Source organism: Amblyomma mixtum, chromosome 7, assembly GCF_055824585.1.
Source record: "Amblyomma mixtum isolate Tamu chromosome 7, ASM5582458v1, whole genome shotgun sequence".
Taxonomy (NCBI): Eukaryota; Metazoa; Arthropoda; class Arachnida; order Ixodida; family Ixodidae; genus Amblyomma; species Amblyomma mixtum.
Window position 1 is genome coordinate 94,251,104 of NC_143018.1, and position 27,998 is coordinate 94,279,101.

Sequence of the window (27,998 nt, forward strand, 5' to 3'; positions counted from 1 at the left end):
AACGGCAAGGTCCTGCTTGCACAGCTTACTGATGAGTGTATGGTCGTGCCTTCATGTAATTGGTCGCGCGCCCTTCGCTTCGGTCTTCATCGGCACGTGACTGCTGTTAAGAAATTGCATAAGCGTCCCTCATTCATTCTTGATCCAGTGATCGGTGCGTGTGCAGTGCGATAGGATACTTGAATGCGCAGGAAGGGCGTATGTCCGTGTTTTTGCTCGTGTTTCCAGTCACTTCTTGCAGTGATTCGTGTTTCCATTTATTGGACGTTTGAATTCCTGGATGTTTGATAGTGCGGGCGGTAGTTTCAACGCCTCACAGCACATGCAGAAAAAAACGACTGACTCGTTTAACCCATGCAGAGGCCTTTTTTGTTCATGTGCTGGTACCGAAAATTTCCGTGAACCGACCTATCGACATCAAGTTTTCTTCGACAGCCGACGGCGGGAACGTTCAGATACATCAAAAGAAACGCTCAGTAACCAGAAGTCCCTCAGGAGCGGACCCGGGTGCTACAAGGCTCTTTGTGCAGGAAGTAACTGGTGCTGCGACGCAAACAGAAAAAAAACCGTGGGTTGACGTTCCGATACTCATTTCACTCAGACTCTCCATGAGTACGTTTCAGAATCGGTGTCACGAAATCATTCCCCTTCTGCACACCTACTGAAAAACGTCGTCTGCAATGTGTTCACTGCTCTCGACTAAAAGAGTCGGCTACAATTTCCCTTCAGGTGTGAGGTCCCAGCTCGTGGGTATGTGTGTGATTTTTTTTGGATTGTAAAACGTTTATTGCCAACAGTCTGAAGGGCATATAGGCCCCCCGCCTAAACGACGGCCAGAAGGTCTTGGCTCCTGGCGGCGTCTTCGGCCAGTTGGACGACTTTTGTTGTTGCCGGTCGTCCTTGCTCAGCTATATACAGGTGGGAATACAACAGTGGCCCACATGAAAAGCCAGGAGTCGGTCTCATTCGATGGGACAACAAGTGCAGTGGCCTCGGCGGAGGAAGGCGACAACGTTAACTACGCACAAGCTCTGCAGGACGTCGTGGGCTGCGGCATGGCCAGCATACCGGCGTCACTATGGACCAGGCTCCTAGGCGCTAAGATCCGCCCCGAGTGCAGTGTGGCCCTGCTCCGTACCTTGCGCGGCTTCCAGAACCTCGAGCCATGGGCTTTACGGCGTGAGTGGAATAATTCTTTTTTTTTTGCCATTTGCTTTTCGGGCAGTGAGAGCACTCTGTAACCGAGTGATGGAAGTTCCTGTATATTAGCGCACCCTGTATATTAGCACAAATGACTTCCTCATCTGTGCGCTGAAAGTGTCGCATGTTATATCTATCATACGTAACGCTTGCCAGTACACCATGATTTCGCGACGTTCGTTCAGCATTTCGATTGGTGCCGTCGATGAAAATAGCAAAACATACCTAACCAAAAGATCCGTCCTTCGCCGGCTTGAACACGGAAAGCAAGGACACGATGAAAACAAAATACCGTACTCTGTGCTACCTGAGACCAAATCTTGACTACTTTGGAACGGCGACTACAACGCATATGTATTGCCGTCTATGGCTGGCTCCCTGCCAGTCTTTTCAGTGGTATTAACCAGACAAGCACGTTTGCCTGCTCCGGCAGGCGTTTCGCCTACGGTGCCCGATCACTACTGCAGTGTTGCAGGATCCTTGACGTTCATGTGCCCTCTAGTGTATCCCACATATCGTCACGGTGTGCTGGTCAAAGGGCTACGATTTTAATTCCTCACAAAAGGAAAAGAAAAATATTGGTGGCGACGGGGAGATAAGCGCATGCGGACGAGGGAACTAGGCTAATACAATGAGCATGTACCCAGTTTATCGTGTGGTGCACTTTACGAAATATGCGCTAGCTAAATGCTTAACGCTGTTATACTTGGCCATTGATCCAAACCGCGCCCAGTACACCGTATCTAAATGGAAGGTTATACAGTTAAGACAGGGTGTTATCAACTAAAACTACCTTCCCCCACCTTTGACCAATATCACACCTGGGAGTGGATGTGTCTTGCTGTATCAGGGTACCACAGCTATCAGGGCCAGAGTACCATATACCTTGAGCAAATAATTAGCGCAAATAAAGATGCAGAGAAAAAAAGTAGTGCACTGAAAACCGGCGACGAAAATGTGCCATGGATGAGGTGAATGCGTATCCTTCACTTTTGAAATGGTACGAGCATTGTATTTCACTGTAGGTATCCTCACCTATTTCACGCCTGGTGCCTACTGTGGTGTGTTTTCAGTGCTTGATGCGACGGGAAAGTACCCGACAGGGCTGCTCCAAGGGTCCCGCTCGGATCCGGGAGCCTTCGACGAGTGCATTGAGACTGTCGTCCGGGACAGCCACGGCAACGATGTCTCGCATGGCCAGTACTGCAACCTAATGTTTTACATGAAGAATTCCACGGCTTCTGAGGAAACTCTTGAGTCCATCTTGAGCATCATGCATCCGATGGTGAGACTGCATGCTACCTGATGGCGGTCTGTAGCGGCTTGATTTTCATCGGTGTACTTTAGATAGATGGTTTGTTTCCAACGTATCTTTAGGGGTCGCCCGGCAAGAGAGCTATTCACAAACAGTTTAAGAGTATCTGGGGCCCGTACAAGGCAGCAGCGTACAGGATATCACAACGAATTGACACTGCACACAAAAAAAGTCTGAACTTTTTATTCTGACCAGAGATGTCAGGATCGGAATGAAAACAAAGATTACAAGTAGCACTAAGAGAAAATGTTAACATACTGAAGTAATTAACATATTTAACGCAGAAAATCATAAAGGCCGTCTCTATTTAGGCAGAAAAAATTCGATTATTTGTTTTTGGGCCGCAGTTGTCACATCAACACGATGGTCTGAAAATTTACTTTAAAAAGAGGTATTCTGTATTTTAGAAACTGCAATACATCGGCACATACTCCTTGTCACGTCAGGACATACGTCACTTCATACGTCACGGCTGCTGGGGTGTACCCTCCCGAAGAATGAACCGGATGCACACAAAAAACAAGCACTGTTGCTAAAAACCTAATAAATAGCGAAACGAAGTAGCGAAGCCGTTCCTTGCAGACATGTGAAGTTAAATATACAGTCGCAGGAAGACGTAGTATTTATCTCAACTAATTAATACGCGACACGGAGTCAGTACGATAACTGTATAAACGTCATGTTTATACATGTAAACAAATTGCCTTTTGGAATTCATGACAACAATAGCATCACCTCTTAGTAGAAGAGAGGAGTCGGAGCTACATACTAACCGTGGCATCGGAGATCGGGCGCCAAAGTAGACTTTGCTGGACTTAGCTGAGGTCGTCCGCGTCACTTAAACTGAACCAATCTTTTGGAGCTGCTTTCTAACTTTTAAACAAGACATTGACAGCTAAAATTGATAAATGTGACAAGGATTTTAGCGAAATGGCGGATTGCACGTTTTTTTTTTCGCGATTTATTGCCGTATCATTGCACCTGGCGGCCACCTGTGGAAGCTGCAATTAGACGTTATAACACCTGCGCGCCCACTATTCCCGCAGGAGCACGACTGCCATCGCTACTCGCGGGTTTTGCCAGTTTTGCATCGGCAGTTTCGGACGTTGGAAGCCTTATCGCTTGGTCTACCCAAACTGCAGTGCGACATCGTGCTTCGAGTGACGCTGCCGGTTGCCTGTCGGACGAGGGTTTTATGACGTCATGCTCTCACCTCGCACCGGCCGGGAGGACTTGGCGCGCTTTCACAAAACACAGAAAATCGAACCAGCCGCTTGAAAATATGCAAAATGACGACTAGACTTTAATGTAATCACATTCCGAGAGTCGATTTTCAGCGTTTTTGTCAATTTGAAGATTTTGCTTCAGCGTCCCTTTAAACTTCGAACTATATGTGTGAGCGTTATGCAATCCGCGACTACCTTGGCAGCGACTCAAATGGGCCGTGTCTTGGCGCTGGACCCTCTAACTCACTCGTGCAGATAGCACCAGTAAGCTGTGCGACGTCTGAATAGGCCCTGCTCTTTAAATAGGCGTAGAAGAAAATTACCGCACACCCGATTCGAACTTCATGCAAATTAATAACTGTTTGAAAACTTGAGACCCTATTCGGTTTGTTTCGAAACATTTTGAATTTGCACTATTTGATTCGTGCGGCGAATAAAATAGCGAATCGAATATTGCCGTATTAGTTACGCGAATGAAATAGGAGAATTTTCGATTCCCAATGCAAACTTTTCGCTTATTCATAAATTAATATTCAGGACTCCCAGAACCGAGGCCTTCATTAAGCTATTCAGCAGACGACAGGTAGTGTAATGAGGGACTCGTTATGACATGCACATTTATAAGGCCAGCAGTCATTCAAAGCCAAGCAAAGCATAAGGAAAGGCATTTTTGTTAAATGGCGTTCATTGAGGGGAAATTAATGGTGTAATCACTTTAGCACTGAAAATTATTTCATAAGAAAGTAAATAAAAAAATGTTGGTCCATTTCTAGAAAAAACAAGTGCGAAACGGATGAGCAAGCATTTCGGTTTTCTTCTCGGTACCGGTGTTTCCTATCTAGTGTTCGCCGATTGACGCTGTTCAGATAGCGATAATGTGTTAATGCTCATATATGCAGAATTGGTCATTCCCTACATTACATTCATAGATCCATGGGAGTCCTCATCCCCTCCTGGTGTAGTGGTGAAGCAGTAAAGCCATGCGTTATTACCCTGCTATGTCAGGTGCTGCCATCGTGGGATTTAGATTGCTTGGGTTGAGACCCAGGTGGGCCTTCCCGAGCATTCCTTCGTGATTAATTCAACTGCCATCTGCCGCGCTTGACAGGTTGAGAGGTGTGCGTGAAAAAACTTAACGGATTTATTCAACATTTCCATCAGGAACCGGTCCCTGGTGGAAACTTTGAATACATGTGTTAAGTTTTTGGATCCGATTTCCCCAACTTATTTTATTTAATAAAATAAATTGGGGAAATCAGATTCAAAGATTTTGATATCCCTTATATATATATTGCAATGGGTATTTCGGGCACCAAGCACAGCATGGCACAAAGCACAAAGCGCAGAAAGGCGTTCGCTGACAGTCGGCAGTTCAAGTAGCACCAGCCCGAAGCACGCGCTCGCCGAGAGCAATCCCGCTGACGCGCGGGGCACTTCTTCGTCATTACAATGGCCCCCGGCGATGGAGGAGCCAGCCTGCCGGCTCAAGTAGTGCACATCACTGGTTCGTGGTAATGCTTCCGGCGGCTAATGTGAACGGTTTCACGGCCGCAGCGGTGGTGGTCAGAGGAGGGTGTCAATGGTTTCGCAACGTAGTTTACGGCGAAACAGATAACGCGGTAATGGCCGTGATATTTGGCGAGGAACTTGGACGACAGGACAGGAGGGCCAGAACGGAACCAGAACCAAACAAGGGAGCCGGCAGGTAGGTGGGTGAAGGGTTAACCAGAATCACGGTGTTCTTTCTGACGATTTTGCTCGTGGCACGTGAGGGGTCGGGCCAGTTGGCAGCATTCTTCGGCATACTGCGCGATTTCAGAAGCATGCAAGCAGTCAGAGGCATCAGGATGGTAGGGGAGGATGGTGTCAGGCAGGCAAGTAGGTTCGCGTCCATAAAAGAGGAAGAATGGCGAAAACCTAGTAGTAGACTAGACGGCGGTGTTATAGGCGTATGTGACAAATGGGAGCACGAGGTCCCAGTTAGAGTGGTCGGGAGTGACATACATCGTGAGCATGTCGCCGAGCGTCCGATTAAACCTTTCGGTCAGCCCGTTCGTCTGAGGATGGTACGCCGTGCTTGTTCTGTGAACTACGCGACATTCTTGTAGAAGCGCCTGGACAACAACTGATACAAACGCGCGGCCGCGGTCGCTAAGAAGCTGGCGGGGAGCACCATGGCAAAGAACGAGGTTGCCAAGAATGAAGAAACCTTCTTCCCTGGCCGTAGCCGCCGAAAGAGCGGATGTCTCGGCATAGCGCGTAAGATGGTCGACGGCGACGACAATCCACCGGTGACCAGGAGTAGAAGGTGGCAGAGGCCCATAAAGGTCGATGCCCACACGATCAAACGGACGGGCAGGGCAAGGTAAAGGCTGTAATGGCCCGGAAAGGCGCTGCGGTGATGACTTGTGGTGTTGGCAGTCAAGGCATGAGCGAATGTACTTTCGTAGAAAGGTGTACATGCCGAGCCAGTAGTACCGGTGCCGAAGTCGCGTGTATGTTTTTAGAAGACCAGTGTGAGCGTTCTGAGGTTCGGCATGAAATGATGCGCAGACTTCAGCGCGTAAGTGGCGAGGTATGACAAGTAGCCATCTTCGATCATCTGGCATGTGATTCCGGCGATAAAGAAGACCATCTTGCAGAGTAAAGTGGTGGGTTTGACGAAGAAGCGAGTGGGAGGGCGCTGGCGTAGTGCGGCCCGAAAGGAGATCCACGAGAGATGTTATCCAGGCGTCTTTGCGCTGCTCCAGATGCATGTTTGGAGGGCGTAATGAAGAGAGCACGGGGTCAATGCTAGAGAGGGTCGCATCGTTGGCAAGTAGCGGTGACCCGGAGAGGGCGTCGGCGTCAGAGTGCTTGCGCCCAGAACGGTAGATCACTCGAATCTCATACAACTGAAGCCGCAGTGCCCAACGACCAAGCCGGCCGGATGGATCCTTCAAGGACGACAGCCAGCATAAAGCATGGTGATCGCTGACTACATCGAAAGGTTTTTGTAGCTCAGAGGTAGAGCACCGGACACTTAATTCGGATGTCGTGGATTTGGTTCTCACCGGCTGCATGTGGTTGTTTTTTCTTCTGTTTTTCTAATCAATTATGTTTAAGCGATAACATATTCAATATTATTCTCCATTGATGAACACAATAAAATAAATAAATATAAATAAAATCCTCTCTGTTCCTTGGTTTCTGCGGCTGTTGGCTTCTCATATAAATATATATATATATATATATATATATATATATATAAGTTGGGGAAGTAACATTGAAAAACTTAAAGGATTTATTCAACGTTTCGACCAGGGACTGGTATTGAAAAAAACCAGTGTCTGGTCGAAACGTTGAATAAATCTGTTAAGTTTTTCAATGTGCCTTCCCCAACTTATTATATTTTAATCAGTTGCCTTGAAGATTTTGTTATCCTTTTAATATATATATATATATATATATATATATATATATATATATATATATATATATATATATATATATATATATATATATATACATACACGCCAAGCTGCCTCACTGCAGTGCAGTGGAAAGAAAATGACGGACTCGATGCGTGCGAGACAGGGAGGTGCAGCGCGCCTCACGCTGCCCGTTCAGTGACGTCCCCGATCCCCCCTTGCAAATAAAGCCGTTCCCGTCTCGCAGCATCGTATATATATATATATATATATATATATATATATATATATATATATATATACCGGCGGCATGTGGTTGTTTTTTCTTTTTTTCTTCTGCTTTTCTAATCAATTAGCTTTAAGCGATAACATATTGAGTAATATTCTAAATTTATCAGCACCACAAAATAAATAAATTAATTAAAAATCCCCTGTGCCCCTTGGTTTCTGTGGCTTTTGGCTTCTGTCATATTTATAACGAGCCCCTCAATCCCCTTCCCTTGTTTGCTTAATTGCTTAGCGAGGGCCTCGGTTCTGGCAGCCTTGACGCCATAGGAAGCATAAGGGGGTTCTCACGGAGCTTCCACCCTCTCCGTTCAATGACGTTCTACGTCACACCTGCGGTAACTCAGGACGTTCTACGTCCGCCGCTTATGAACGTGGGTGGCGCTGATGAACACTCTCAAGTTTAGGTTACTTGTAAACATAAATACCCCCGAAAGCAGATTTGACAGCCGTCGCCGTAGCTCAGAGGTAGAGCACCGGACGCGTAATTCGGAGGTCGTGGGTTCGGATCCCACCGGCGGCATGTGGTTGTTTTTTCTTCTGCTTTTCTAATCAATTAGCTTTAAGCGATAAGATATTCAGTAATATTCTAAATTTATCAGCACCACAAAATAAATAAATTAATTGAAAATCCCCTGTGCCCCTTCGTTTCTGTGGCTGTTGGCTTCTGTGATATATATATATATATATATATATATATATATATATATATATATATATATATATATATATATATATATATATATATAGCCACCTGCTGGATTCACGTGGAGTCAGAAAGACAAAGAACTTAGAGATGCGCGCGCTCTTCGAGTGTGCTTTTTCCATTGGGAACAGCCGTTGACTCTGTGTCCGCTTGCATTTTACTTTGTGTGGTGCTCGCTACTTCCGCGACATTTTTGGTGGAGGTGCGGGTTGCTCGATCTCTCGATGTCCCAGACCCCTCCACGCACCGTCAACACCGAGCTTCTGCCTGTGGACACGCCGGTGCATCACGTCAGCCGGGGGAACCTGGGCCTTCCTCCCGAGCACGGTCCGTTGGAGTCCACCTCGTCATCGAATCACCGGCCAGCCTCGGAAAACACCGCTTCAGCAATGCAAGGTACTCCAGTTTACACCCTCCAGAACCCCCGCATGCCGAAGTCGTTCCATGGCACTTCAGACGAAGACGTGGAGGACTGGCTTGCTCAATTCGAACGAGTCGCGTCCTATAATCAGTGGGACGAGCAATTAAAGCTACGGAACGCCGTTTTCTGCATGGAAGATCATGCATTCACATGGCTTGAAAACCGAGAAGGCGTTTTGACATCTTCGTCTCAGTTTCGCTGCGGTATCCTCGAGGCGTACATCAGCCCGGATTGGCGCGAACGAGCAGAACGGGCTCTGCACTGCAGAACACAGCTGCCAAATGAATCGGTTATGATGTATGTAGAGGACATGACGAAGCTGTTTCGACGTGCGGATCCAGCTATGTCTGAAGACAAAAAGCGGCGCCACATGATGCACGGTGTTAAGGAACAACTTTTTGCCGCTCTTGTGCGCAGCCCACCAACTACTTTTGCCACGTTTTTAACAGAAGCAGTCACTATGGAAAAGGTCCTTCACCAGCGGTCGGCTGTCTATGACCGACCAGTACTCACCGCGACTTCTGCCGAGCCTTTTCCAGCCGTCGCGAACAAAACTGACCACCTCTGAGGTATTATTCGCCGCATCGTACGCGAGGAACTTCAGAAGCTTTGTGGCGCATCCCAACCAGTGGACAGTGCTCTCGCACATGTCACCCGCGAAGAGATTCAACAAGTCGCATGGCTATCACTACCCGTTGCCGAGGAGCAAAGTTCCCCTGCTCCTGACTATCCACGTCAGACCTATGCTGACGTCCTCCGACGCCCAGCTCCAGTTCGAGCTCCGTTGTCCGCCTTACCTCAGGAGTCGCCAGCCCAATACGTGCCTCTCCAGCAGTCGCACAGTATTTTCTGGTACAGCACCCTACCCGTTACGTATGGCCACCGCGACCACCCGTGCGAAGAACGGACTTCTGGAGAGCCTCGGACAACCGGCGCCTTTGTTTTCACTGCGGGAACCTGGCCACATATTCCGGTGGTGCCCGTAGCGACACCTCGGACAGGTGGGTTTTTCCTCCTATGCGCCCAGGCCGGCGTTCGGTCAACGACCCCGCGCGGTTGAAGACTATCTCGCACAACAGCGCGTTTCGACGACGCGCCGGCAATCCAGGTCACCATCCCTACGTCGGCCATCTCCTTCGACAGCTGGTGAATTCAGGCAATCCCAGCACTGTCACTCGCCAAGTCCCCGTCGGCAAAACTGAGTAGAGCGACCTCCGGGGGCAGGGCCGCTAAGAATCAATGCCATGAAGTCCCCCCAACGAAAGAGACCAAAGAGTTTAGAGCAGCAACGACAGCACCTGATTCGCGGGACCGGCTATCAGTTGACATTCCCGTGTGTATTTATGGTCAAAACTTCAGAGCCTTAGTTGATAACGGTGCAGATTTTTCGATTTTGAGTGGGAAACTGGCAGCACATCTTAAAAAGGTTATGACACCGTGGTCTGGTACGCAGATCCCCACGGCTGATGGGCATCTAATTACTCCTATTGGACAGTGCATAGCAAGAGTCAAAATTCATACGTCTACGTTTCTCGCCAGCTGCGTCGTTCTCCGGGAGTGTACACGTGAATTGATCCTCGGTGTGGACTTCTTGAGGAAATATGGTGCCATCATCGACCTCCGGCAGCGAACGGTCTCTTTCTCAGCAGACAAAGCAGCTGTCAGCCCCAATTACGGTCAACGTACATATCCCGTGCGAGTGGCAACTGAGCATGTTTTGATACCTCCCCGCTCCAGCGTTTTTAGGACTGTGGTGCGTGACGGGCTACGTGATGGGCCAATTATTGCTGAACGCAACGTCTCATTTTTATTTTCGCACGGCATCTGTGCAGCTCGAAGCTTAAATATTTTTGGCAGCGGCTAGTCTGAGGTCCTCGTCACAAACTTTACGAGCGAACGTCGCCATTTTTATCGCTGTACTGCCATCGCGTTCGACGAACAGTTGCACGAAGTTTCTGAGTGCTTTGCGTCTGAAGTTACTGCTGCTCCATCTCCGCCTTTGGATCGTATCGATGTCAGCCCTGACCTTTCGCCTTGTCAACAACGGGACCTGCGTGCCTTACTGCTCGAGCACGCCCCGTGCTTTGCCTCCTCATCGAAAGTTCGACAAACTCCTATCACCAAGCATCGAATCCTAACGTCTGATGACGCTCGACCCATTCGACAACAGCCGTACCACATTTCAACCAAAGAACGTGAAGCAATCCGAACACAAGTCCATGAAATGCTTAATGATGACGGTACTCAGCCGTCTAAAAGCCCATGGTCGTCTCCTGTAGTACTTGTTAAGAAGAAAGATGGCACGCTACGCTTTTGCGTTGATTACAGAAAGCTGAATGACATGACAAAAAAAGGATGTATATCCCCTACCCCGTATTGAAGACTCACTCGAGCGGCTTCGCAACGCCAAGTTCTTTTCGTCCATCGATTTAAAAAGCGGCTACTGGCAGATTCAAGTCGACGAGTGTGACCGGGAAAAAACTGCCTTTGTCTCTCCAGATGGATTATATGAATTTAAAGTGCTGCCATTCTGTCTGTGTTCAGCGCCGCAACTTTCCAGCGAATGATGGACACCGTTCTTGCTGGCCTGAAATGGCAAACCTGTTTGGTGTATTTAGACGACGTCATCGTGTTTTCAAAAACATTCGACCAACATCTTAAACGGCAGCGTACAGCACTGGATGCTCTCCGCTCGGCCGACTTAACACTTAAGTCAGAGAAATGCCACTTTGGTTATCAGCAGCTTATATTTCTCGGTCATGTAGTCAGTGCTGATGGTGTGCGCCCTGATCCCAACAAAACTGCAGCTGTAGCCGACTTTCCCCTTCCTACTACGAAGAAAGCAGTCCGACGTTTTTTGGGCCTTTCCGCCTACTATCACCGTTTCATTGACGGTTTCTCCAGTATTGCCGAACCCCTGACGCGTCTGACACGTGATGACATCCCATTCGTCAGGTCTGCCGAGCAGCAAGATGCATTTACCGAGCTGCGCGAAAGTCTTCACAACCCACCTGTGCTTGCACACTCATGAGGATGCCGCCACCGAAATTCACACTGACGCCAGCAACGTCGGTCTAGGTGCTGTCCTCGTCCAGTACCAGCAAGGCGTGGAAAGGGTGATCGCTTATGCCAGACGTACCCTTTCTAGGGCGGAAGCAAACTATTCGACTTCCGAAAAGGAATGTCTCGCGGTCGTTTCGGCAACTATGAAATTTCGACCATACCTCTGCGGCCGTGCATTTAAAATTGTCACAGACCATCATTCGTTGTGTTGGCTGGCTAGTCTCCGACACCCATCAGGACGCCTTGCACGATGGAGCCTCCGTTTGCAGGAATGTGATTACTACATCGTTTATAAGCCAGGAAGGAAACATGAAGATGCTGACACTCTGTCACGTGCACCCGTGGAGTTGGCGCATGACAGTGCGGACGACGTCAGCTATTTTCTTGGCACCATGAATTCGTCGGATCTAAAGGCCCGGCAACGTGCCGATAAAGACCTAAAACCCGTGATCGATCGTTTGGAAGGCCAAGATTCTACCGTTCCCCGATGATTCTCCAAAAACCTGTCCTCCTTCTGTATACACGACGGAATCCTCTACAAGAAAAGCGCAAGCAACAGCGACCGACCCTATGTTCTGGTCATCCCTGCAGATCTCCGCGACGAAATTTTTATTCCTTGCCATGACGAACCCTCCTCTAGTCACCTATGATTTGCACGCACTCTCGCCAGAGTACGTCATGCGTACTACTGGCCCAAACTTGCTGCCACCGTTCATCGGTATGTTAGAGGTTGCCGCGAATGCCAGCGACGCAAGACCCCACCAGTAAAGCCGGCCGGTTTCCTGCAGCCCATCTCACCACCACTGGCCCCATGCCACCAAATAGGTATGGACTTCCTCGGCTCTTTTCCTCTATCGTCAGTTGGTAATAAGTGGATTATCGTGGCCACGGACTATATGATACGTTACGCAGAAACCATTGCGGTGCCACGTGCAACCTCCTCTGAGGTGGCGCAGTTCTTCATGAACCAGATTGTTCTACGCCATGGAGCCTCTTCATTCGTAATCACTGACCGTGGCAAGGCATTTACAGCTCGGCTTCTTGACGAAGTTTTCCGCCTAAGCCATAAGTATAATGGTCTTACTCTTATAAAAATTTCTTTAGACAGTCCATAGACTGTCTATAGACAAATCCCATAGACTGATCTATAGAAAGTCTATAGATTTATGGCCATACACTTTTAGTAAACTTATGTCTATAGACAAATGTCTACTGGATGTCTATAGGTCTATAGGAAGTCTATAGACACGGGTCTGTAGACAGTCCATAGACGACCTATAGACTTATAGCCATACATTTCCTATAGTTGTCTATAGACCGTCTATAGATACTTGTCTATAGACGGACTATAGACCACCTATAGACTTATGGCCATAGACTTCCTGTAGATTACTCTCTATAGACAGTCTACAGACAAAAGTCTGCTGGTCCAGTAGACATATGTCTATAGACTGTCTACAGACATTCCATAGGCGTGTGGCCTGGCAGTGCTATAGACTTTTGTCTATAGACAATCTATAGATCTCTGTCTACTAAACTATTAGTAGACCATTATCTATAGACTGCCTATAGACAGACAGTCTACAACCATTGAGGTCACCAGGCAGAGTTCACAAATGACACAATCAATATACTTACAAATTTAATTTGGTACACCCGGCCTGGCACACCCGGACAAATTTTTATCTGGCTCGGGTGTTGCATCGCTAAATGCACCTTGTAAAAAAGGTGCATTTCGGCTACACCGCTGGCATATTCATGGTGTAAGTGGATGAGTGAGATGTCATTTCGTGATTCCTTTTTGTTCATATAATGTTTGAGGGGAGTACTTGCGTGTTTAGATCAACGTTATCAGAAATATTCATCGTCTGCCACTACGAACAGCCGAAACAAGTGGCATACGCAGCAACAGATCTCGTCCATATGGCCTCATCCTCTGGGTAAACTGCCACTCCTTTCATGGCGGACAAGCCGTTTACCCAGAGTAAATGCAAATGCGCCACCAGGACCATTGCTGTGTATTCCGCTTGTTTCGGCTCTTCGTAGTGGCAGACGATGAATATTTCTGATCACTTTGATCTATACACGCAAGTACTTCACTCAAACATTATATTAACAAAAAGAAACCAAGAAATGCCATCTCACGCGTCAAAGTACAGCATGAATATGCCAGCAGTGTAGCCGAAAGGCACCTTTTTACAAGGTGCATTTAGCGATGCAATATCAGAGCCAGTTAAAGATTTGGTCGGGTGTACGTAAGCCGATACTCAAACGGGCACAAGCTATACAAAACCAGCAGGCAGAAGCAACCAGTTCACCACAGATTTGGACCTATAACTTGAAGCACAAAGACAGAACAGCATACTTATACATCAGCGCGCGCTCTTATAAACAAGCGGGTTGTAGCGCTTCCATGCCGCGCTCATTATTCAGCTGTTTCTTACATCCTACGCTGAACCGCCGGCCGTTGGGTCATCTTCACCGTTTCGAAAGCATCTCTGCAGATCCTGGCGAACCTGCTGAAGAAAACGAATCACCAGCCAGTTTCCTTGGACATCGGGTATCAACATCATTTAGCTATTGCCGCAGGCCACTGCATAACATTTCAGTGGGTACCTGCTCACTGTGGCACTCTGGCTAATGAAAAAGGAGATGAAGCGGCCTGTAAGGGCCATCAACATCGGAGATACAACTTTCTTCACGAAATCTGATGCGTCCCAAATGGCTAAAAGATTTGCTTACGAAGAAACGTATCGGCTTTGGAGTTTGCCGACACATCAGTACCAATTTCTTCACTCAATCGACCCACATCTTAGATCAAGACTCTCACCCAGAATTCCTCGACATCTGGAAACACTTTATCACCGACTTCGTCTGAATGCCGCATATACAAACGGCTTGCAGTACCGTTTTGGAGAAATGAACAGTCCGCATTGTGGCAACTGTGTCTCGATAGAAACTGTGCAACATATCCTGCTTAAGTGCCATGCTAACGAGCGTGCGTATTGTGAACATCGCATGCAGACGCTCTGCCCGGTGCCCCTAACAATGGACAAAGTTGTAGGTCCCTTAGCCTGCTTCAAGCAACAGAAACTTGCAATGAACTTTCTATTTACATATATAAAAGACATTGGACATCTCGATAAGCTTTAAATTCACTTGCGCGTTACCTTCATGCATTCTTTATGCAGTGAACTTCGTCAGCCCATTTGTCGGTCATTGCACTCCATCATTCCATAGGTTACATCAATACTCGCCATTGCATCCTTTGTACCCATTTCATGGCCGCATTTTATCTCCGTTTTTTTTACCTCTTCCACGCTGCTCTCCTTCTGTCTTTATCTCCCAAATTCCCCTCCCTACGCAGAGTAGCATGCCAGCGATATTGAAACGGCGGCTAAATTCTCTGTATTTCATTAAAGAGCCTCTCTCTCTCTCTCTCTCTCATTATTCAGAAAACTCATACAGCACACTGAGGCTTAGCTGCCCCTTTTCAAAAGCAGTCGCGAGGTTGAGACAACATATTATGTCACGATAAAATACCGTGTGAAATTCACTTAGTTTTTCCTTCAAGTGCAGCCCCAACAGCGCTGTAAAGAGGTGTGTTTCTTGCATGGAGGTAGCCTAACCTAACGCTGCTAGAAAAATCAGCGAAAGCATTGAACGCGCTCAAAGTAGGAAGTATTTTAATGGAACAATTAAGGCCTTCAACTGGCGCAGCTACAATAACGCTACAGCTGAATTGCATTTTAGGCGCAAATAAGCGGCGAATTACATCGGCGCTTTCGTAAAGCAGTCTGAAATCATAAACACATACTTTGTGTCTCGCGCAAATGGTATTCGAAAAATCTGTGCACGCGTGAGCGGGATTCATGAACGAACCACTCGGAACGAAATGTAAGCCACCTCTTGTCGAGCCGACCTTTACCCAGCTTTCAAAATGAAGTGCGCGCAGGCCAGCGGCGGCGGCTAACGGCTCTGATGACAGACATGGACGACTCCATACGCGTGCAACGAAGGGGAGACGGGATGCAGCTCGTGGGTTCTTCGCGATGTTTAAGCACGCCGGCCATTCGCGCCGGCAACGAATTTTATTCACCCATCAAACTATAAGCATTCCTCCAGCGCCGCTTGACTACAAATTTGACAAACGTCCCGCGCTCCAGTCGCGTTACAAAACGCCTTTGCTGAAACGCCGGCGTCCACGACGCGCACCGAGTGAGCGTCCACACGTAGCAAGCAATGCACAAATGAAAAAGAACAGCACTCCATGGCCCAAATAGGCGATAACACAAAGATTAGAAAATAAATGTAATCTACCACAGAACGAGAGTGTATGTAAGGACGTTTTCGGAGGTGCAAAGTAAATTGAGCTCATACGGCGCTAGCAAACGCACAGTTCCATTTAGGCTGTCATTCACAGGCTAAACGACATTTCTGGCCGCGCATCTACCTTGAAACACGAAAAATCTAGTAGACAGCTCACGAGGAGCGGCTTATCATCAAGGGCATCGCACAGGCTGCCTCTCCACGCGTTAGTAAAGACAGCGGCACAGATATAAGCGTCATTAGTCGAGAACCCGATGGCTTCCGCTTTAGAAACGAAGATAGGACATTTGTCGCCGCGCACATAATCTGTTCTGCACACACAACTCTCCTTAGAGTGGTTTAGGAGACGAAATGAATAAAATATAAACGTGTAGAGTTACCGTAAGCGGACGATGAAGCTGGATTTTGAAGAAAACGTAATCCGCGAGAGAACTCCGGGATCACCATTGTAATGAATGGCGGTCCATGCTAGCCTCAGGGATTCACCGGCGGCAAATTGTCTGAACGTTACCACACTTTGCGAAAACAATGGTTGATGGCACCATCTGCTTTTCATCCTTTTACAATTTCAAGCTTGAAAAAGATTTTTTTTGTCGAACGTCTTTTCTTTGTCTTAACAACGCGAAAATCTACGATACAGGCTGACTTAGCTGCTCTAAGCAGTGTGCCATTAAGATTCTTGTCTGATTCGCATCCACTTATATCTGCTGGCCAGATGCGTTACTACAAGGACCACTTTTCGTACCATGAAGTTCACATGGCTCGGCTGGGCATCTGCTTTCTAGACGACTGCACCCAAGAGGACCTGCAAAACATGGTGGATGCAGGTATGTCTTCGTCATAATTGCTACCACACCATAAAGTAGCCGGCATAAGAGCTCTGTTGTTTGCTGGCCATTTAGTATAGCATACAGAAATTTTAAAGCACAGGCAAAGACGAAGGACGCTAGAAATGTATTAGTCAAACGCTGGAAGGTTACACATAAAAGAACCAAAAGAGGAAGAATTATGGCTTAGCAAATTTGTCCGCTGGGCTCTTTGGTATTGCATACCGTTCCAGCTTTCGTGTCCTTTGTCTTTACTCGCGCTTTCGAAATTCATGATTCTAGGCAGCATAAAATAAGCAAGGAATATCATGAAGTTCATGTCAGCTTGCAGAATATACATGAGCTAAACCCGTGATTCGCTACTAATAAATGGTCGCGTCATTTTTGTGAATTTTACACGTCACATACTAATGTGCTGCGAGTTTTATCTATTGTGTCGAACAATAATGCACTACTTGCTCGTGTTCAGCGCTGGCATATATTTTTTATGCTTTCGAGCACCGGCTTGTAGTGCCCCTTGATACTAAACGAGGCGTGCATGAATCCTATATGCGGTGTAAACACGGTCTCTACATCGGCGATAAGCTGAACCGGCTTCGTCGGAAAAATTCGTTACAGGTTAATGATCCCCACATTGCTTAAATTAACTCGCGGTTGTCCTTGACGCACGTCGCAGCTCTCGGTGATGCTTCAGCAAAGAAAAATTCTGCGTTCATTCAACGCCAAAGCATTCCTTCGATTATGCGCCGCAGGTAAATACATACCCGCTCCGCACGCCACCGCGCAAACTTGCATCCGAGGCCGGTTCTCGGCGCATGCGTCTTGTTTATTTGTTTTCGGGCAGCCAGCGCTACAACGCCCTCGCGTTTGCGCCAAGTTCGTCTTGATTTGTTGGGAATTCCAATCTTGGATGGCCTTGTGAAGCGCGTTGCGGATCGCTTATTCTTAAGCGTCTTTTGAATAACGACGCACTGGGCAAGATAGCTGTGCTATAAGTCGGCTCATGGCGTTGCCCACAAGGGTATGGTTTGGTTTGGTTTATGGGGTTTAACGTCCCAAAGCGACTCAGGCTATGAGGGACGCCGTAGTGGAGGGCTCCGAAAATTTCGACCACCTGGGGTGCTTTTACGTGCACTGACATTGCACAGTACAAAATTCAGCCGCCGCGGCCGGGATCGAACCAGTGTCTTTCGGGTCAGCAGCCGAGCACCATAACCACTGAGCCACCGCGGCGGCTGTTGCCCACAAGCGATCAGTGGTTGCGTCACCCGTCTAATCTAGAAGAAATATCCGCTCTGATCCTGGAAGCCTCGGTGGGAAGTTTAAGTTGGTAAACAGAGGTCTCGAGCGATATAGTTTCTACCGAAATTTCTTCAGCGAAGTGACAAAGACAGCCGAACACACTTTTGCGCAGGGCGTCTCTTCGAATTCGCTAGCTAACAGTGAAAAGGGAAGAGCACCCAGTCGAGCAACACAACAGAAAAATTTCTGTCGTCACACCAGATTTTCTGCAATGCTTTCTACCAGGAATTATCTCAAGGGTAGACATTCAGGCTAGTTAGTGTGGCTTCATCTTAAAAAAACCGCGCAGAGGACGGGACAAGAAAGGGACAACAGGTCGAGCGCTTACTATCAACTGACGTTGTATGCGTATTTCAGAAGGTGGGGATATATAGGCTTTGACTGCTTGAGAACAAAAATAAAAGGACAATTGTAACAGGAACTACTCATCATACGAAGAGAGACGAGATGGACCCTTCCCTCTCACCTTCCTATGGAGAGTTGTGCGTGGTACAATTTCATTTTTATATTTGTTCTCAAGCTTTCAAAGCCCATATCTTCCCGCCGTCTGGAATAAAACGTCAGTTGATAGTCAGCACTCGATCTGTGGTCTCTTTCTTTTCCCGTCTCTGGGCTGTTTTACAAGATGAAGAGCTTCTAGTAGCCAGTGAATTTCAGGTTGTTACTAAAGAACAGCACTACAGTCCTTCGGACTATAGAACCATGATACAAAAAAAAGTGTTCGAGGACACTTTGGCAACTAAAATATTGAGAGGCGAAAGCCGAGGACACTTTGCCGCGACGACTTCCAGTGGATGTCCCGTCACACCGTTCCCGTGGCTATATCCAACCCAAATTATGCATCTTTCGAGGATTTTAAGTGTTAATTACGCTTAATTACGCATTTTCCCATTTGATTTGACGCAAATGCGACGTTTCTTGGACCATTCTGTTACAATTTTATCTGTGCCGTGACGACTTTCGGTAGATGTGACGTCACACCATTCCCGTGGCTACATCGACGTTCGCGTTATTCCGAGGCAATTTCAACATTTTCGCCTATATTTAATTACCCTATTAATCTGCAGTCAACAAACTTGGCTTCTAGGTTCATTTTTTTCCTCCTCTATCTGAAGCAACTCTTGCTTTTCTTCTATCTTTTTTTAATTCCCGAGTTAAGCGCGTGTGACACGCTTTGTTAACGGAGGATAGAATGAGCCATTAAAGGCTTTCGCCTTAACACACGGCACTACAAAAAATGCTCAAAACAACACAAAAATCGGTCGTTACGACAAAGCTACAGACACCTTTGTCGTGTTTTTGACACGGTTCTGTCGTCTTGTTCTCCTGGCGACTGATGTTTACCTGTTGACAAAATGGCATACGAAACTGTTCAGGGAAATCGAAAGAGCGATGCAGTGCTCAGCGCCGAAGGGGCTCTGCGCCGGAGTCATCAAGGTCAGCTGCTCCTCCAGCTCGTTTGCGGCGAGACCGTCCCGCTATGCAGGGGGAGAAGGGTGCGGATAATAAATGTGTTTATTTGGGTACCAGACCTTGGGTACCAGACCTTGACCTTGACATTTAATTTGAGACAGTGGAGATCATGCTTAAGTTAACAGGGCTTTCGCTCATGTAACTAGGTTCGAGCCACGCTGAACCCCACCAATTTTTTTCATCGCCGGTAGCCGACACTTCACTTGAGGTCGCCTAGTGCATCAGAAAAGCTACCAGTTCTGCACCTTGGGCGTGTTCGTGCTTAGTGTGACACTTTTTTAAGGGGTCTATTTTGGCGACTTATTCTTTTTCCACCAGGCGTATCCGTCTGGTTAGATATAAACCATGACGAATGAAATCATAAACGCCGTTGTGTTGTCATTAAGTCCCTTATCTCTGCGAAATATTTTGGCATTTTGTCATTATTCAGTCTTGTCTGTGTTTCTAAAGCCAGCGCCTGACAATCGCAGAACATACTTTTTATCTCCAACGTCTCAGGTGGTAGCTCCCAATAAAAAAGGATGAATTAATAATTCATAATAAAAATTTTTACGAAATAAGGTATTAATTGCTAGAACAGCAAATAAGTACCACAACATTAATTTTTTTTATAATGTAGCACATGTCTCCTTAAAACGGGCTTCACGGAACATCTCGTTCCAAATTAAATACCCTGACTCAGTTCACGCTTTACGACTATGATATAATCTTACTGGGTGCTTGCTCGCGACTGCTGCCCCGGATGATGTGGTGGGAGATATTCAGGACTGGACCGGAACACTCGTCAATAAAATTGTTTTCCATGCAGTAGAAGTTGCTTTAATATGCCTATATACCTTACGTGGTGATACGTTCTCGTCCTGTGTCCCTGTTTCGAACTCGTTTTGTCGAACTAATCTTCCCTTTAGAATCATGCGTTACCAACCCGCCGCGGTTGCTCAGTGGCTACGGTGCTCGGCTGCTGACCCGAAAGACGCCGGTTCGATTCCGGTCGCGGCGGCCGAATTTCTATGGAGGCGAAACTCCAGAGGCCCCTGTACTGTGCGATGTCGGTGCACGTTAAAGAACCCAGATAGTCGAAATTTCCGGAGCCCATCACTACGGCGTCCTTCATTGCCTGAGTCGCTTTGGGACGTTAAACCTCAAAGAACTAAAAAAAAATCATGCGTTACCAACTAGCCCAAACTGCGACTTTGCTCAAGCTCATAAGCGCCGCACGTGAATAAGTTACTACATAGGAAACAAGTAGAGTGTTCAGAAGCTGAATGAAAAGTGGCATTTCGAGTTTTACTTACGCAGTTGTACACGCTGTTTCCTGTCTTACAGAGGGACAATGAAGACTGCCAATCAATACTACGAACGGCCTTTCTATCACGGCTTGTGCTACTTCGGAGGATGCATCACGTTCCTCTTAATGGACAATTTCAGGGAGCGCAGGGTCCCCAAGGTTGGCATCAACAAAAGAAGCAGACAATCTTATAAGCATGCACTCGCCCGCAGCGTTGTGACGCCATCAGCAACTTTTGGTGGCAGCTGATTTGTTAGAGTTGCAAGAGGTACGTGGCATCTCCACCAAAGGTCCAAAAATTGTGCCCACTTTCAATGCCAGAATCATGCGTTTTTATCAGGACATTAGAAGCATTGTAAGAAAAGCATCTCGGCACGTACTTAGTGAAAACGGAGAAAAACCATGACCTAAATTTAGGGGAGTACTTGAGCTTCGTTTTTTGAGAATACAGCGCACTAGCGTTGGACGCAGAAACGTACACATTTCCATTTTATGTGAAAGACGACACGACATACATACAAAAGCCCCGCTTTAACCAAGCAGTAAAAGCGCGCCTGCGGAACCTAAGAGTTGCGAGTCTTACTCTAAACCTTAGGGTCAGGGGTTCGAATCCCGTCTAATTACCCCGCTTTTGTTCTGAGCGCAATTGATCTACTTTACATTCTGACGTGTCCAAACCACGTCTGAGTCAATTTCCGACCTTTCATCACAAGTTCTTTCATTTTTAATCATTTTTGAAATCGACCCATTCATGTGTGATGTAAGCGCCTTCTCTACAAATCCGAATTTTTCGCTCACAACGGATGATGCAGATTATCTGCACAACAGGAGCCGCAAAGCTATAGCTTTGACATAGGCTGGACCTTTAATACAGGTATGTGTCATTGGCATTCTCCCAAATGTTGAGGCGTGAGCTGATGTCCGAATGCACACAGGAGGAGTGCGTCGCAGCAGCAACCATGAACGACAGCGACAGGCCCATCTCCATGAGCCCATCCGAGGCGCACGAGCGTAGCGCCTACGCGTACGAGCGTACGCGTCCATTTGTCTGTCCATGTCAGATATTCGCGCCTCGCTCCCGCCGGCGCCGGAAGTGGCTCGCTGGTTTGCGATCGGTGTAACCAATCAGAGAACGCAGTTCTCTCGAGATCCGGTACGGCCCTTCACGCCGTTTTGTTCGCTGAGCTGAAGTGAGCGCGTGTACCAGCGACAGGAGGCGACAGGCCATCGAGTTGCGTATGTTTTCCGAGGCTTTTCGCGGCGCAGCGCTGGGCGCGTATGAGCTGCGCTCGTGCGCCTTGGATGTATCCGCGGAGATGTGCGTACTGGTAGCCGTTGGGGAGGGTAGAGGATTTAAAGAAAAAAACAGTGCGTACGTGACATGAGAGGGTGCCGAATGAGCACGCTGGCGAGAGGGCTGAGCGGAGGGAGGTAGCTGAGCGAAGAAACTGTAAAGAGGCGTGCCACGGCCGTCCGGGAGAGCCGGTCGCGGTGGGTCACGGACAGAGCCGCTCCCCGCAATCGGGGACACGGCAGTGCGCGCGCTGCTTTTCCGCTTTACGGCTACCGTTTTGCACCGGTTGTAGCATAGCGCATGCCTTCTTTCTTGGCACTGCGCAATCTGCGATCTGCTGCCGTGATCCGCTTCCACGGGCACCCCTACTTACGCTCTGATTGGTGCAGACGCAGCAGGCGAGCACGCAGTTGACGAGCATGTGGCGCCATCTAACACCCTCAGCTCATTTTGCGCACGCGCAGTGGAGGCTATCGGAAGAGCAATGCGCTCTACAACTCGTTCTCTATAACTATTTCTAGTCCTCATTCCGCCCACTATCTATGACTGCAATTCGCATTACCACAGCTGTAAACTTTCTGTGAATTTTTGGCAGTCGCTGCCTAGGTGCGACGCCAGTACGATAAAGCTGCGAAACCAACTCTGCCAAGGAATCTTCGAAGTCAAGTTCAAAATTCAAAAAGTTTTGTAGTTTCAGTTACTCGGTTATACAACTTATGGACAATTCATGAAGTTGTTTTTCAGAACAATTTTTTTCATGTTTTCTCATTCTTGAAGAGCTGCTTAGATTGATTACATTTAACCGAAGGTCTCATAGCCTCCTCCTCCTCCTCTGACATAAGGAGCTTGTTATGACCGTTTTAAAATTTTGATTAATGCTCTCAGCCGGTCGGCTTAGCTCTACAAAATTTTTCACTGGTGGGGTATTGTGAAGAATTTTGTTGTTTCAAATAATCTGGAAGGTTGATATACCCTGAAAATAATGTTATAGCGTCGCTGCTAAAGAGCAACACTCGTCCGACAACGACAGGCACCGGGTTCTATCTTTGGTGAATGCGTAATATATTCTGCTGCCTGAGCTTAACGGTAGCTGCGGGCCGGTGAACTCGATAATAACCATGATATTGCTAGCGTATAGACAGCCATTTTAGTTGGCTATCACTAAGTGCCTCGCTAGCGAAAAAGCCATCCTGTCCTAGGAGACTGCACTATCGCCGCAATGCGTGTCTGGCCCGCTACCTCTTAACAGACGCCGCAGCAGTACATCCCACGTGCTAAGGCCCGTTCACACTTGCCCAAAAATCCGGGGAGCGAAGCGGATTCGCTCGCCGCAAAAACAAGGAGCGGTTCTCACTTGTTCACGCGCGGGCGGGGCGGATCCGCCGTGCCGCTGCGGTTTCTCGCTTTTCCACACCGCGTCGCTGCTAGCGGCATACACAGATATAGTGAGAAAAGAGCATACATTTACGCTGTCTACGTACCATAAGCGTAAGCATGCTTAAGTACGTTAGACGCAAGCGCATTCTCACATTTAGTTCAGCAAATGCTAGCACAGACGCAAAACTAAACTTAGCATTTAGTGGCGCCGTCTGGTTGTCAGGGCGGAACCACTACTGTCAACAAACCGACTCTGCTGTTAAGCCTAGAAACTGCAGAATCGTCACTCTGAATAAAGAAAAATAAAGCATATTTATCACTTATACGTATTATTAGAGGCGAGGTGAGACGAAGCGAAAGACCTGTGCCCCATTTCTGGCCAGTGAACGCTCTGAAAAAGGCAGCAACAACGAGAATTCAATCCGAAGCGACGGGTCCGGCTTCGAAGGGCGCCGCCATGTTTGTCGCGACACGGCGGAAATCGGTTCAGCCCGATCGCCCTCCCTCGCCGCACCGCTTTCCGCCTCGCTCGGCGTCAAAAGCGGCCGATTTCGCTTCGCTCGCCGGATTTTTGGGCAAGTGTGAACGGGCCTTTAGTCTCCCTCGTTGTGCTCAGCACGTCGCCGTCTTCACCGTGAATCCAAAAAGTGAAAGCGAAGTGAAGAACGAAGTGCTTGTGCACTGAATTCACATTTCGACTAAGTACCGCACTAGCAAACAATCCGACTTGTCTGGGGGGGGGGCTAATTAATCGAACAGGCACCTGCCACAATTGACAGACGGCAAAATAAAGAAGGAAACCTCCCCTTTCGTCTTGTAGAGGAGAGGTGGGGGAGACAAGAGATTCGGATATAACAAAAACCTGGATATAGCGAAATACTTTGATGTAACAAAAGTCTTTAATCTGTTCCCCATTACTCCTCAAGCGGAATCGAAAGAGCGCATGTTTTCGCATTTCTTCCGCATCAGGGGAATGGATCGCCCTAAATTTAACCCCTATTTAAACCTGGCAGCAAAATCACCAAGATTAACGACGATACGCAAACTTAAGCAAAGTATTTATTTTAGTTTAAAGAAATATATCGGGGGTTAATTTTTTTGGCGCCAGCCGTTTAATGAGGTAGAATATTTAGTTGTGTCCATTTGTGAGTCTCGAGTGTTCGGCATCCTAGCTACGATGCGTGCTATCTTTGTTATTAACAGGCATGTCCACTGCAAATCCAAAAATTTTCATTGGCAGTGCACCCGAAAGTCAGTATATGCAATTAATCATCAAATTTTCGGACATTTCAAGTGAAATACAACAGAAATATTATCGATGTGCCGTAATAACAGAGTGCTTAAGAAAGTTCACGGTTGAAAACATAAGCAGGAGCCTTCCCCAGGGGTCCGCATCGTAGATACCAACGTTGATACGACGCGCGAACCTACATTAAGCAATGAGGAATAAGCAGTAAACTACATTTATTTTACCACCCTATAAAACGTGAATGTTTAACTCTGCACTTAACGTAGCCTTCTACCACATGATCCGTCAGTAAATCCTGCTAAATTAACTTTTCCAACCAAAAAGCAGGCAGTCGCATTTAAATGAGGATATTTTCTATTCTGATTGTATTGTAACCTTTCTTCATCCTGCCTTCCATCATCATTTCAGGCGAATCCGTTTTCTTGATTTCCGGATTTTTTGCGCTCACTGCCTCGGCAAGCGGCAGAATGTAGCGCTGAATGGTATGGTCTACCACATTTTGCAGACTGTCGCTTTCATATCTGCACAACAGAGTAAGGAAATTTGTTCTGGCGTCATTGTCGCTAACTACAAAATGAAAATGACAGTGCAGCACTAAGCTCATGCCTATTTGCGTTTTGCTAAAGGTGCAGCGTAAGGCCACTTTAATACGATTATGCTAATAAAGGGATCAACTTAAGATTGCATCAGCTTGTATGTTATCTGCCTAATCACTACAGTGCTGATAATTTCTTCAGAACACAACCACAGCAAACTCAAACTGTACAGCTTCTCTGGGACGTGCACTCCCCGCTGTAATGCATGGCTGGTTTCGCATCTTTCTATCAGGCGGTGGATCTAGCCGGCTGGTGCGTCACTGCGAGCAGTATGTTGTGCTGTACCTTCATAAAGTTCTCTTGGTACAAGAGCCCGCATCCTACGTCACAAGCTGGAAATCTGGTGGCTGCGTTTTCCGACCGCTTCCTGTGGTGTATCTCCTTAGCCTGGATCACGCTGGCCTGTTCCACGGGCAGAGGAGGTAGGACTTCTTAAACTGCGCATTATGTAACGGATGCTAAAGCACAATTAAGGTTAGGTTGAGAGAAGGGTTAAGTTATCGATCTGAACTTTGCATATTCTAGTCGTTCGTGGCCTTGTTACGTTTTTTTTCCCCCACTTGAAGTACAGCATCTGTGGGTTTATTTTTTGCAGGCCTTTTCGGCAGGTTCCTCTCCAGCAACGTTTTTGTGCCACTGAGCAAGCTGTCGTTCGGCGTCTACATCATCCATCTGCTTTTCATCGAACTCATGGTGTACTCATCCAGGGAGCGAATATATTTTTCGCACTTCAGTCAGGTATACGCTCGCACATTAGCGATGCGCTCTTAGAGAGACCCCCTGTGAAGCGACAGATGAGCTGTATGCGCGTAATAGACGCGACCGAAGCTCCCCACCGGGTCCGACAATGCACGACCAAGGCACGGACCGATAGAACTTGTAGCGAGGAAGCATGTTGTTACCTTCCTTTCATAACACGAGCATTCGCATACCGCCAGTGCGGTCTGTTAAATGAAAAACTTCAAAGTTAGGGGATCACAAGTGAAATCACTTGCAAACAATCGGTTTGCTCATTGTCAGCAATTTGGAAGAAAAATCGCTTGCGGAACATGACATGGCACGGTCGCGCGCTTGCATTAATAAGCAAGGCACGCTGGTGAAAACCATTGATCGTAACAAAACCCAGCGGCAGTACGAGGGAATGAATTCTTTGGCAAAATTTGAGCCGAGTGTCAGTCGTCTCCCGGATCTGCATAATGACGAACCACGCCTCTCGTTTCAGGTGTCCCTTTTCTTCTCGGTTTTGGTTTGGAGTTTACTACTTTCCTACCTGGCTTACCTGGCGTGCGAGGCCCCCACCAGTGCACTGGACAAACTGGCCTTCGGCAGGCTCAGGGGCAGCGGAAGTTGGTCGAAGAAGGGCCGGCAGAACGGTGTCGACGTTTCAGCAGCTAAGAAGGCTGAAGAGACAAGTGCTTCCGGTCCCTAACTCTAGATAAAGATTTTATGTTTCGGAACATGGATATTTTTACGTGATTTTGCTTGCAGCCTGGCTTATGCGAAGCTTAGGTCCATCTTTCAATGCAACACAGGAGAATTTACGAAAAGGTAACGTCCACTGTGTACGCAATGTAGTCAAATGTTCACCGGGTAGCTGCGAAATTAACGTTCTTCCTTTGAAGACACCCCACTCTTAAATTACCTCTCCACTTACAAATACCTCTAATGAAATACTTATGGTTGGTAAGATAATTTCAAGTATCATACGTCTGCGGGTGGTGGGAGAGGGGTCTGAGTGGTACCTGTGAAACATGTGTACTTCTATAAGAATTAGCCTTTTTTACCGAGCCCGCCCCTTGGGTAGGATACCTAACTGGTATCTTCGCGCCTTCTTTGTTTAACACCTAACCTTTGAGACCCTCAATACATTATCATATTCCCTGTTCCGTAGCTTTTTGCTTTGCCACGCTGATCTTCCTTTTAAACAGATGCATAAACGAGCATAGACTGTAACCGACGCACACTTTTTTTAGTGCGAAAAATACCAAGAACTATTGAAGGATATTTACAGATAATGTAACAGCTGCATTTGACAATGCATAAAAATGTTGCTAAACTCTTTGAACCAAATGCAACCGTTTCAAGCTTTACAAACAGTTAGGGCTGCTCTTCCTGCCCTCTTTAAACTCGGCGTAACTCTTAACTGCTGCTATTTGAATACTTTTAAGGCTTCTTTCAATTTTTACTGCGTTGTTCAACTCGTGTATTATGGCTGTGTTGAATGTTGTGTAATTGCTTCAATAAAGATTAGTTAAACATTGCCTAACCCTTTCATGTAGTAATCTTGTTTCAATGCTTGTATTTCTGTTGGTTCTTGTGTGTATGTGCGTGTAATTACGATTTTATCCTACGTACCATAGGAGGCAAAACTATCAGACACCCTCCGCACCCCCCCCCCCCCCCTTCATGTTCCGACCCATGCCACCTTGCGTGGGGAAGCCACCTGACAAAACACATTTGGTGTCGAGACCGGGAAAATGGGCCCGTTTCAAAATCTCAGGTGGCGCCCGCACGCAGAGTGGCACGGGTCGGAACTTGAAGGGGGGGAGGCCTGTCACTTTGGCACCCGTTGGTACATCATATGCCCTTGAGATGGCTGTCGGATCTGCAAGCTCCGGTTGAAAGCCTCGTCAAGAA

The 27,998-nt window shown here is 47.3% G+C and overlaps 1 protein-coding gene across 1 annotated transcript; it reads left to right on the forward strand.

Moving 5' to 3' along the window:
- Window positions 1-941: 941 nt before the first annotated feature.
- On the forward strand, window positions 942-26,790 carry LOC149336884 (uncharacterized). Its single transcript, XM_089554263.1, has 7 exons — window positions 942-1,179; window positions 2,274-2,485; window positions 16,671-16,782; window positions 20,886-21,004; window positions 25,594-25,783; window positions 25,957-26,099; window positions 26,584-26,790. Exons 1-7 carry the CDS (start codon window positions 942-944, stop codon window positions 26,788-26,790), a joined length of 1,221 nt encoding a protein of 406 aa, XP_089410389.1.
- Window positions 26,791-27,998: the final 1,208 nt, after the last annotated feature.